Consider the following 12938-nt stretch of genomic DNA (forward strand, 5'->3'; position numbering starts at 1 on the left):
GGCATAATGGCTGATCAGTTTAGTTTATCTTTAAAGCAAAACAAGAAATAATGAGCTCTCAAATGCTATCACTTAAGACTACTGTCTATGAGTTCTAGTACACTATTTTCAAAAAGCTTTATTCACTTTAACCTTGTTTTAAAGACAGTAGTCTACAGTGAAAAATTTTAACAACTAGAAATTCAGTTTATCCTAGTCATCCTCAATCTTGTCTCTGCAACCCCCTCCCAATCCCCCAGCTTGTAACAGTAAAACTCCAGGAATAGTTTGATGTGGTTCGTTTTCCATTCTGCTGTTCTTTTCAAGCTTGATGTGGATCAGGCTTATTTCATGGCTTGTCTACTAGATGACCATGTGACTATTGCTCGGACTGTGATTTTGAGAAAGCCACAGATTACAGCCATCTGAAATATTTTCCCAAATAACCTCCCGACAAGATTTTTCTAGGCCAGCACTCCTATGCTTACATTCAATCCTTTGAAAAAAAAAGGATGGGGAGTGGGTATTATTTGCATGAAGCCACTATATATATTTGAAATAAGAAAGACAAAGGCCTCCTTTAATTCTTCCCTGAAGTGTACAGTTAGCAGAGAAGAGTTTGCTAGAGCTTCTTAGATGAAAAGCATGGACTTGGCTCTGACTGAAAGGAAGAGATTCTGAGAGTTCAGATGTGGACATTTGCTTGAGAAAGAGCAGCACAGTTGGAATAATTCCTAGCTGGGATGCCATGATAAGAGAACACCTCAGCAAAAGCAACAAGGTGAAGGAGGCCGGTGTACATCTCACTGCTATTTAAGTAGACTAGTATTTCCCCAAAGCCTCTTATGGGCTTGGAAGCAACTCCTATCTGAAAAGTAGGTATATTGCAGTTAGGGATATGACTTCATCAAATCTATGATTTTGCTGTATACTCGTTTAGCAGCATCGAGGCCCCAGATGAAATCAAAGTGGTTCCAATCCGGCAATAGCTTGAAGTAACGGAGATTCCTGATTTGGGGGAGTATCCTGGCCACATCTCGGGGTGTGATAAGAATATCATTTCCACCTGCCCAAATAGCAGTAGGTACTTTCATGGCAGTCAGGTCATATAGTGGAGGATGACTCTACGGAAGACAGAGAAAGGACATTTCATGAGAGGAAGCTCCTCAGAGCAACAACTGACTTCAAATAAGTAGAGAGACTACTAGATGAGTATTTACAATGACCATAGGAAGACAGCATGCAATGGTCCCCATATTCAAGGAGTGTGAAGGAACAAGGCAAAATGGCTAAATAAATATTTGCATATAAACTGTGGAAAATTCTGAAAGAGATGGGAATACCAGACCACCTGATCTGCCTCTTGAGAAATTTGTATGCAGATCAGGAAGCAACAGTTAGAACTGGACATGGAACAACAGACTGGTTCCAAATAGGAAAAATAGTATGTCAAGGCTGTATATTGTCACCCTGTTTATTTAACTTATATGCAGTGTACATCATGAGAAATGCTGGACTGGAAGAAACACAAACTGGAATCAAGATTGCTGGGAGAAATATCAATAACCTCAGATATGCAGATGACACCACCCTTATGGCAGAAAGTGAAGAGGAACTCAAAAGCCTCTTGATGAAGGTGAAAGTGGAGAGTGAAAAAGTTGGCTTAAAGCTCAACATTCAGAAAATGAAGATCATGGCATCCGGTCCCATCACTTCATGGGGAATAGATGTGGAAACAGTGGAAACAGTGTCAGACTTTATTTTTCTGGGCTCCAAAATCACTACAGATGGTGACTGTAGCCATGAAATTAAAAGAGGCTTACTCCTTGGAAGGAAAGTTATGACCAATCTAGATAGCATATTCAAAAGCAGAGACATTACTTAGCCAACAGAGGTTCGTCTAGTCAAGGCTATGGTTTTTCCTGTGGTCATGTATGGATGTGAGAGTTGGACTGTGAAGAAGGCTGAGCGCCGAAGAATTGATGCTTTTGAACTGTGGTGTTGGAGAAGACTCTTGAGAGTCCCTTGGACTGCAAGGAGATCCAACCAGTCCATTCTGAAGGACATCAGCCCTGGGATTTCTTTGGAAGGAATGATCCTGAAGCTGAAACTCCAGTACTTTGGCCACCTCATGCGAAGAGTTGACTCATTGGAAAAGACTCTGATGCTGGGAGGGATTGGGGGCAGGAGGAGAAGGGGACAAGAGAGGATGAGATGGCTGGATGGCATCACTGACTCGATGGACGTGAGTCTGAGTGAACTCTGGGAGTTGGTGATGGACAGGGAGGCCTGGCGTGCTGCGATTCATGGGGTTGCAAAGAGTCAGACACGACTGAGCAACTGATCTGATCTGATCTGATACAAAGGAGGGTATGTTAAATGCTACAAAACATTCCCCAAATATGATGGAAATGAAGACAAAGAAGAAATTATTTTCCACTGAGGTTTCATGTAAAGAGCAGTCATTTGAAGGGCTTCCCTGGTGCTTCAGATGGTAAAACGTCTGCCTGAAATGCAGGAGATCGGGATTTGATCCACGGGTCAGGAAGATCCCCTGGAGAAGAGCCTGGCTACGCACTCCAGTATTCTTGCCTGGAGAATCCCATGGACAGGGGAGACTAGTGGGCTACCATCCAAGGGGTTGCAAAGAGTTGGACACATCCGAGCAACTAACACTGTCATTTTCATTGAGGAAAGGTTGTATTTTAAAGATAAGGATGAAGGTGGGCAGGCAGATAGAGCATGTGTGCTGTGGTCAGGAATGGCAAGCTGCCCAGTGTACCCCAAAAGGAAACTATGTAAGGGAATACAGTAAGATATAAGACTGGAGACAGTCAAGGTCTAAATGCCAGGTTAAGGCAGTTGGGCATCCTTCAGAAGTTTTAGAGACAAGGCAGGGTCATTTCTCATAGCTCTGCCTAGTTTGTGGGATGACTTGAAGAAATTTGTTGGGAAGGGGTCCCGAAAAAATACAGGCAGGCAGTTTGGATTATCCTCAGAGCAGGATAACTGAAGCTGTTGTTCATTCGCTAAATCATGTCTGATTCTGTGATGACATGGACTATATCCCATCAGGCTCCTCTGTCCATGAGATTTCCCAGGCGAGATTACTGGAGTGGGTTGCCATTTCCTTCTCCGGGGATCTTCCTGACCCAGGGATCGAATCCACATCTCGGGCACTGGCAGTCCTATTCTTTGCCACTGAACCACCAGCGAAGCCCTCAGTTGAAGTGTAGAGATGGCTAAACTATTCAAACACAAAGGGGAGAGATATGGGAAGAATTGTGGAGAATTCTGATAATTGAGAGCAGTGAGGGTTAGAGAGTAGCTAGTGAGAGGATAAAGAGAGCAATCAAAAAGGGAGGGAAAAAAAACAGAGTGTTACATTATGGAAATCCAAGTCTGGGTGGTAAGTTGCAAGGAGTCTATGGTAACTAACACTACAAGTGAGAACAGGCAATTATGTTTGGCAATTAAAAGCCACAAATGATCCCATGGACTGAGGCCTGCCAGGCTCCTCCATCCACGGGGTTTTCCAGGCAAGAATACTGGAATGAGTTGCCATTTCCTTCTCCAGGGGATCTTCCCCATCCAGGGATTGAACCCAGATGTTCCACATTGCAGGGAGACTCTTTATAGTCTGAGCCACCAGGGAAGGTACCTTAAATAGAACAGCTATAATAAAAGGATGAAGACTCAAACTACCTTTTCCAGTGTTCAGGAGTGAGTGGAGAAGTAGAGATACTTAACATATTTAGATATTAAAAAATGTTGATAAAAACAGAATGATGGAAGCATGGATTGATAGAATTGAAGGCTTGAGGGAAGGGTTTCTGTTTGTTTTTTTGTATGAAACAGGAGTTCATTTAAGATAGTAAGAGAAGCCAGTAAGAATAGATGAGAAGAGAGGGGATTGAGGACACAAGACAGGATAACTTGGATAAGAGGACCATCATATTCTGAGAGTGAAAGGAAAGACAGAATCAAAAAGACAGAGAGATTTTAAGGTGGATTAGAGGGAAGTTAAGAAATTTCATTCATAGAACAAATGATTATCAAGGGACTATTAAGTGCCAGCTACTCTACCAGCTGGCACAATACTGAACAAAACAGAAGGAAATTCCTACCCTCATAAGGCTTATATAAGTTAATCTTTTTATTCTCAAGAAAACATAAAATGGACACAGAGGTTGTGTTGGGAACTTATGAAGAGGACACACTGTTGAGAACGGAATAAAAATTGACTTCCAGTCCAGGTTCGATGCACGATACTGGATGCTTGGGGCTGGTGCCCTGGGACGACCCAGAGGGATGGTATGGGGAGGGAGAAGGGAGGAGGGTTCAGGATGGGGAACACATGTATACCTGTGGTGGATTCATTTCGATATTTGGCAAAACTAATACAATATTGTAAAGTTTAAAAATAAAATAATAAAAAAAAAATAAAAATTGACTTCCAATGATACAAAATTGCAAGCAAATAAAATAGAATTGGCCTGGCGTAGGGTAGGCCCAGCTAGCTTAACTGTAAATTCTGAGAACATTTACACTCTCAATTTTCACATCATACACTTCAATATTAAATCTTTTGGGTCAGTTTTGCCTCAATAAAGCTGAAAAAAGAGAACTTGATAATAATGGTTTTATGTGTATGTGATTTTTTGGTCTTATTTTCTTGTAAATATAAACAATATATAAATATAACATGTTCATGAAAAACAATGAAAGAGAATAAAAGTGTGTGAAATCCAAAATAAGAGCCTCCTTTTACTCCTTTATGTGCATCCACTTCACCTTTTCTTTCTTCCTTTTCTTGAGAGTTATCACTTTAACATGTGCTGTTTATTTTTTGGCCTTTTTCTAAGCATTTGCAAATATATGCATCTGTGAATTTATATTGTCTGAGAAACAGGAGAAAACTTTTGTGGGTAATGAAAATGTTCAATATCTTGCTTGTGATATGGTTACATGAATGGATATATTCGTTGAAACACTGAGTTGAATATATAAAATCAGTGACTTATACTGTACGTAAATCACATCTTAATCATGCTAATAAAAAATAATATAATTATATACCACACTCATTGTCTTAGAAGCTAGCAGATTAATTTCCCTAACAATTCAATCTGTTACTGAGAAATTGAGGGCTTCCCTGGTGGCTCAGCAGTAAAGGATCTGCATGACAATACAGGAGACATGGGTTCGATCCCTGGGTGGAAAAGATCCCGAGAGAAGGAAGTGGCAACCCACTCCAATATTCTTGCCTGGGAAATTCCATGGGCAGATGAGCCTGGCAGGCTAATGTCCATGGCATTACAAAACAGTTGGACATGACCTATTGACTAAACAACAACTGAGAAATGGACTGGTCTGATCGACTCATTTGAGGCCCAGAAACAATTTAATTGACCTATGTTTGTACCCATAGCTTTAAGCATGCCAGTTTGGGAAAATAAAGGAAAAATTTAATTTAACATTTTTAGTTCATACTGAGAAACCCAGCTTCTGACTTAGAAAAAAAAATGGAAGCTTGGCAACAGCGTTGATTAAAAGTATTGGATGGCTAAATGAATACATAAATTTTGGTATGGAAAGTTAGAGGGAAAAAGATGCCTTAAGACTCCACTCCTTACAAGTGGATAATTCTCTTAACTTCTATGTGCAATTTTATTTTTTTCTGTTGGTATCAAGAAGTATGTATTCAGTTACTATATAAATTTTATCATACAATTTTAATTATTATGCAGCCATTAAAATTATATTAAAAATGTCTCTTGCAACATTAGTTATGTTTTGCTATGACTATAAGTAAAAAACAAGATTGAAAGTTGTGGAAAAGCATTGATGTTGTGATTGGAAGAAATGTAACAAAATATTGATCTATCTAGTTATCTCTGGGTGGAGGGATTATAAACAGTTTAATTTCCTTAGTATATACTTCTTTTATTTTTAGATTTTTTGAAATAAATAAATATTTAAAATACACTATGAGAAATCTCTGTATACCAATGTGAATGTGACCAAGTGCCAGCTAGGATTCTTTTTACTGTCAAATAATTTATCATGATAATTTTTCAAAGCCAGCCTTCTAGGGTTGCTCTGAGTAACTCACCTGATTGTAGTGACGCCTGTTTTCAGCTTCACTTCCCCAGTCATAAGCTCTGAATTCATCAGAATGGTAAAGCTGGAATGAAATGTTTTATAGAAAAGTAGTGTTCAGAATAAGAATTACGATTGTTAATAGCAAATCTTAGAAAAGTATACTGTATGCTGGGAAGAAAATAAGGCTTCTGCATCACCGGAGGATATAAATAAATTTGTCAGTGTGCAAAACAAGATCAAGAGAAAGGGAGGCCATGAATTCCTTGGTTTGAAGGAAAAGCTAGTGTGAACCCAAGACTCACTGAGGGAAATCAAACGGCAGGTATTTCTCTCTGGGGAAGGCTCAGTTCTTCTGAGGTTCTCCAAGTTTATGTTAGTTTCAGCTCAGAGCCTACTTTACAAGCTCGTATTGAAAATGGGATTCATTTATGTGACCGACTTGATCTGCACATACCTTGTTCTTTCTCTTAAAATCCGGGGAAATGCAACTATAAAGATGCAGAAAAAGGTTAAATGGAAGCTAGCTGCCAAGCTTCTTAGAACACACATGCTAACTCTGTCCTTTCAAATATAAAGAAAATAAGGGGAATGGTTTTCCGTGACAAAGACACTACCTGTTTTAAATGCAGGATGTTCTGTATTGATGATCCAGTGGGAGCATGGGACATATACACATCCATTCGGCTCTGAAGACAAAACAAAACAAAACATATTAAAGCAATGACCACCCAATGAAAAAATTGTGCCTTTAAGAAGCAGAGAATAATTATGCTAAGAATGAATAAACAAATGTTGCAGTAGAATGGCAAGGCAGAATCCATTCCATTCCATTCCACGCTGTTTTATATGTTTCAAGTGGTGCATTTTATTTGAGGCTAACGTGATCCAACAAGACAGGGCACAAAGAATAAGTTTAAAGCCTCTTTCCTAGGATTTTATTTTATTTTTTAATGCATTGTATTATAAAATCAAGCTGACTATAGTAAGTGGTGGCTAATTCCAAACATGTGAAACTGCTACCTATTGTTGGACAACTATTAGCTTAAATTTGACCAGAGATGAAAGGATGAAGCTGCCTATTCTCTTCTCCAGTCTTCACACTGAATATCTAATCTTCTAGGCAGAGAAAATCTCTGCCTTTAAAATGAATTAAGAACACTGCATTAATTTATGTAATATGATAGATGCATCAAAATGAAACAAAGGGAACTTCCTTGGTGGCTAAGTGGTAAAGAACCCACCTGCCAATGCAGAAGACACAGGTTTGATCCCGGATCTGGGAAGATTCCACATATCGTGGAGCAACTAAGCCCATGGGCCACAACTATTGAGCCTGTGCTCTAGAGCCCAGGAACCACACTGCTAAAGCCAGCATGCCTGGAACCCGTTCTCCAGAACAAGAGAAGCCACTGCAATGCGAAGCCCACGCACCTCAACTAGAGAGTAACCCCCACTCCCTGCAACCAGAGAAAGCCTGCACAGCAACAAAGACCCAGCACAGCCAAAAATAAATGAATAAAAAACAAAAAGAAGAACCAAAGGAAAGCTGGAATTTCTAAAAGCATCAAACGGCCCTCGAATCATTATACATACCATATTCATGTTTTTCTTGTTGGATCCTGCCCATAAAGACATAAATTCTCTACATATCACCCATAATATTTTATTGTTGCAGATTTTGATAGAAGGTGACTTCCCTATACTTTCTTCTAAAAAGAAACCTTTGGTACCAAACAACTTCTGTAAAAAATAAAAAATAATTATTCTTTCAAGAATCATTTTCAGACTTCTTGACATTCCCTTCACCCCGGAATGAGAATTCTTAGGAATCTATTTATATTCATTTATTTTTTTCCTGTTTTGCTCAAGGAGACCAAGTTATTTTGGAAAAGTAACTATTTATAAATCAATCTTTACCTAGGGAATATCATCAAACATAATTTACAAGGAGATGGTAGCAATGATCTTCAGCCCCAGATTAGCTAATTTATCCATTATGAAAGCTCCCCTGACATCAGTCCAATCAGGGATTACCTATATTTCTCATTAACTGGCAAAAGAAGTAGAACAGTTTCTCCTTTAAGGTCAAACATTGCCTTGATTAGGAAAGAAAAGCAGGGTTTTACCCATGTGCACATCACCTTTCTGATAGTGTACCAGAGTGCATGACTTTCATGCTAAAAAGTAGAGGAAAGTGTACTGAAGGGAGGGTGCCATTGGATAGAAGAAAATGATGTCATGGGCGACAGCTTGATTAAAACTTCTAGAGTTTATAAAAGCAAGCTTGGGTGGGGATCTCCGATGGAATGACTGGAGCTTCTAGGGGCAACAGATATTATGGAGGGGTAGGAGTAGAGAATGGGACTTAAATTGGCAGAAAGTTTGACAATAGGGAATTAGAAACTGAGATAAATTAGGGGAAATACCTACCTCAGACCTGACCTATGTAGGCAAAGCAATACATATGCAAAACAGGTAAACTTAGTGATACATGTGTCTATCTCTGGATTTACTTTAACTAGTTTGCCTGCTTGGAGAAGGCAATGGCAACCCACTCCAGTACTCATGCCTGGAAAATCCCATGGATGGAGGAGCCTGGCAGGCTGCAGTCCATGGGGTCGCTAAGAGTGGGGCATGACTGAGCGACTTCACTTTCATTTTTCACTTTCATGCATTGGAGAGGGAAATGGCAACCCACTCCAGTGTTCTTGCCTGGAGAATCCCAGGGACCGGGGAGCCTGGTGGGCTGCTGTCTATGGGGTCGCACAGCGTCGGACACAACTGACGTGATTTAGCAGCAGCAGTTTGCCTGCTTAACTCTGCCCCAATGTAGAAAACATCCCAAATTAATGGATGCCAACACATTTTGAAATAGAACTATCAATCACACAAAAGGGAAGTTACATTGTGGTTTAGTCACTAAGTCGTGTCTGACTCTTGCGACCCCATGGACTGTAGCCCACCAGACTCCTCTGTCCATGGCATTTTCCAGGCAAGAATACTGGAGTGGATTGCCATTTCCTTCTCCAGGGGATTTTCCCAACCCAGGAATCTAACCTAGGTCTCCTGCATTGCAGGCAGATTCTTTACCAACTGAGCTATGAGGGAAGCATTGTACTCAGTCATTCAGTTGTGTCCCACTCTTTGCAAATCCATAGATTGTAGCTCTCTAGGCTCCCCTGTCCATGAAATTTTCCCAGCAAGAATACTGGAGTGAACTGCCATTTCCTCCTTCAGGGGATCTTCCTGACCCAGGGATTGAACCCATATCTCTGCATCTCCTGCATTAGCAGGTGGATTCTTTATCACTGAGCCACCTGGGAATCCCTAAGTTTATTGTTGCTGTTGTTCAGTTGCCCAGTCGTGTCTGACTCTTTGAGATCCCATGGACTGCAGTACACTAGGCCTCCCTGTCCCTCACCATCTCCCGAAGTTTGCTCAAATTCATGTCCATTGCATCGGTTCATGTCCATTCAGCCATTTCATTCTCTGACACCCTCTTCTCCTTCTTCTCTCAATCTTTCCCAGTATCAGGGACTTCTCCAGTGAGTTGACTGTTCACATCAGACGACCAGAATACTGGAGCTAGAGCTTTAGCATCAGTACTTCCAACAAATATTCAGGGTTGACTTCCCTTAAGATTGACTGGTTTGATCTCCTTGGTGTCCAAGGGACTTTCAGGAGTCTTCTCCAGCACTACAGTTCAAAGGTATCAATTCTTTGGCTCTCTGACGTTTTTACAGTTCAGCTGTCACAACTGCACATGACCATTGGGAAGACCATAGCTTGACTATACGGATCTTTGTTGGAAGAGTGATGTCTCTGTTTTTCAACACATGTGTAGGTTTGTCACAACTTTCCTGCCAAGAAGCAATCACTTTCTGATTTCATGGCTGCAGTCACCATCTGTAGTGATTTTAGAGCCCAAGAAGGGGAAATCTGTCACTACTTCCACCTTCCCCCCCTTCTGTTTGCCATGAAGTGATGGGACTGGATGCCATGATCTTAGGTTTTTTAATATTAGTTTCAAGCCATCTTTTTCACTCTCCCTCTTCACTCTCATCAAGAAGCTCTTTAGTTCCTCTTCACTTTCTGCTATTAGAGTGGCAGTATTTGAATATCTGAGGTTGTTGATGTTTTTCCTGTATATCTTGATTCTAGCCCGGCATTTCTTATGATATGCTCAGTGTATAGGTTAAACAGAGTGACAACAGGCAGCCTTGTCATACTGCTTTCTCAATCTTGAATCAATCAGCTGTTCTATACAGGGTTCCAACTTTTGCTTCTCAACCCACAGACAGCTTTCTCAGAAGACAGGTAAGATGGTTTGGTATTCCCATCTCGTTAAGAGCTTTCCACAGTTTGTTATGACCACAGAGTCAAAGGCTTTAGCATAGTTGATGAAACAGACATAGACCTTTTTTTTGGAATTCCCTTGCTTTCTCTACGATCCAGCAAATGCTGGCAATTTGATTTCTGGTTTCTTTTCGTTTCTAAACCCAGCTTGGACATTTGAAAGTTCTTGGCTCACATAATGCTGAAGCCTAGCATGCAATATTTTAAGCATGACCTTACTAGCATGGGAAATAAGTACAATTTTCCAATGGTTAGCACATTCTTTAGTACTACTCTTCTTGGGGATCGAAATGAGGACTGACCTTTTCCAGTCCTGTGGCCACTGCTGGGTCATCCAGATTTGCTGACATATTGAGTGCAACACCTTGATGGCATTATCCTTTAAGGTTTTGATTAGTTCTATTGGAATTCCATCGCATCCATTAGCTTTATTAACATCAGTGATTCCTAAAGCCCACTTAACTTCACACTCCAGAATGTCTGGCTCTGGGTGAATGACCATGTCATTGTACTAACCCAGTTCATTAAGATCTTTGTTGTACAGTTCTTCCATGTTTTATTTCTATCTCTTCTTAATTTCTTCAATGTCTGCTAGGTCTCTACTGCTTCTCTCCTTTACTGTACCCATCTTTGGGTGAAATGTTCCCTTGATATCTCCAATTTCCTGAAGAGATCTCTAGTCTTTCCCCACAAAATATGATCCACTGGAGGAGGGAATGTCAAATCACTCCAGTATACTTGCAGTGAGAACCTCATGAACTGTATAAAAGAACAAAAAGATACGATACTGAAAACAGTATTGCATAGGAACCTGGAGTGTTAGAGCAATGAATTAAGGAAAATTGGACATGGTCAAGCAGGAGATGGTAAGAATAAACATAAACATCTTAAGAATCAGTGAACTAAAATGAAGGGGAATGGGTGAATTTAATTCAAATGACCATGACATCTACTATTATGGGCAAGAATCCCACAGAAGAAATGGAGTAGTCCTCATAATCAACAAGAGTCCAAAATGCAGTACTTGGGTGCAACCACAAAAGTGACAGAATGATCTCGGTTCGTTTCCAAGGCAAACCATTCAACATCACAGTAATTCAAATCTATGCCTCTATCACCTGAAGATGGTAGAGAAGCTGAAGTTGATCAGCTGAAGCTGAAGACCTAGCAGACCTCCTAGAACTAAGTTTATTAAACAATACCAAAAACCTACTATCAAATCAATCATTAGGGCTCATGAAAGTTCTTCCTTGTGTTAACTCACAAATCCTTTTTTTTTTTTTCCCATTCCTACCTCTCCACCACAAACCAGGATCTCATCTTAAAAATGAATTATTGATATCCTGACTTGTCTCTTTGATCTCATTTTGGCCACAACTTATTTTATCCTTCAATTCACATTTAAGGGGCAATCTTGATAAAATACTAGTCAGTGAGCTTTTTAGAGAAACAAAAAGCAAACAGAGAAAAACTTTTAATGGATAAAATCTTAAATTCACAATTGACCATCAAACCAGTTTTCCAACCAATGGAAAATAACCAATAAATAGTTGAATGAATAATTCAGCTGTAAAACCTTTAGGCTTTGGCATTTTCACTTTAGTAAATTGAAGCAAGCTCCCATATGGAAAGGGGTATATTATTCCAACTTATCTAACATCAAAGTCAAGGACATCAGTGATCAAATCAAAAAATGTCTTCCATTTGAGCACTGTGAATTCATTGACATGCCCAGTGGAACAAGAACAGAACAAGGAAACTGCCATAGCAGTCAGCTCAGCTAGAAATTCTGAGTTATACTCAGGTCTGTTAATAACTGAGTATAGTGAGTTATATATGAGAGCTGTAGATGCTGTGACGTAGACACACACACACACACACACACACACACACACACACACAGAGCACCTGCCCCCAGAGTCTGGGATCTACAGATTTCAAAATGTCCTACTTTCGTTTCATAGATTTTCAAATAATAAGGGTCTATCATCCAAAAGGAGATCCTCATATACACTGTGGCAAAAGGAAGAACTTACCTTGATTGCAGAACTTGGAAGTTGGAAAAATCTGGTAAAAATGCCCGTGGGATATTTGAAAGAGACCACAGGACCCAAGGCAAAATTCATTTTGATTCTTTGTGCCAGTTCAGGCATGGTGGCAAAGGCTACAAACCCTAAGAAAACATGAGATAAGACAACCGCATTAAATTTAGGAGTAGTGATGTAATGTTTCTACTAACAAAAGTGAAGCTCTCCTTTTTCATTTTATTCTTCTACTGCAGCAATTGGGGGGGATGAATTGGGCAACTCTTCTGAGTTATTCTGCAAAGTTAATCTATTTTCAACCCTGTCTACTCTCAAATCTCCATTTCTTTCTTATTCTGGACATTTAACTTGGTTGGGGAAAGTTAGGGATAAATTGCTGAAGCAACTCCTGCCAAGTACACTGAGCATGCCCTCAACCCCCACCAAGCAGGGGCTAAGCGCTGGCAGTATTCT

The 12938-nt window shown here is 40.1% G+C and overlaps 1 protein-coding gene across 1 annotated transcript in view; it reads right to left on the bottom strand.

The window, feature by feature from the left end:
- Window positions 1–869: 869 nt before the first annotated feature.
- Window positions 870–12938, bottom strand: part of LIPN (lipase family member N) — a 33092-nt gene continuing 21023 nt past the window's right edge. Inside the window, exons 6-10 of the mRNA XM_027528989.1 lie at window positions 12477–12613; window positions 7678–7824; window positions 6699–6770; window positions 6095–6166; window positions 870–1103 (exon numbers count right to left, since the gene is read on the bottom strand). Coding sequence (XP_027384790.1) covers window positions 870–1103; window positions 6095–6166; window positions 6699–6770; window positions 7678–7824; window positions 12477–12613 — 662 coding nt within the window. The remainder of the gene's footprint in view (window positions 1104–6094; window positions 6167–6698; window positions 6771–7677; window positions 7825–12476; window positions 12614–12938) is intronic.

The sequence above is a fragment of the Bos indicus x Bos taurus genome, chromosome 26, assembly GCF_003369695.1.
Source record: "Bos indicus x Bos taurus breed Angus x Brahman F1 hybrid chromosome 26, Bos_hybrid_MaternalHap_v2.0, whole genome shotgun sequence".
NCBI lineage: Eukaryota > Metazoa > Chordata > Mammalia > Artiodactyla > Bovidae > Bos > Bos indicus x Bos taurus.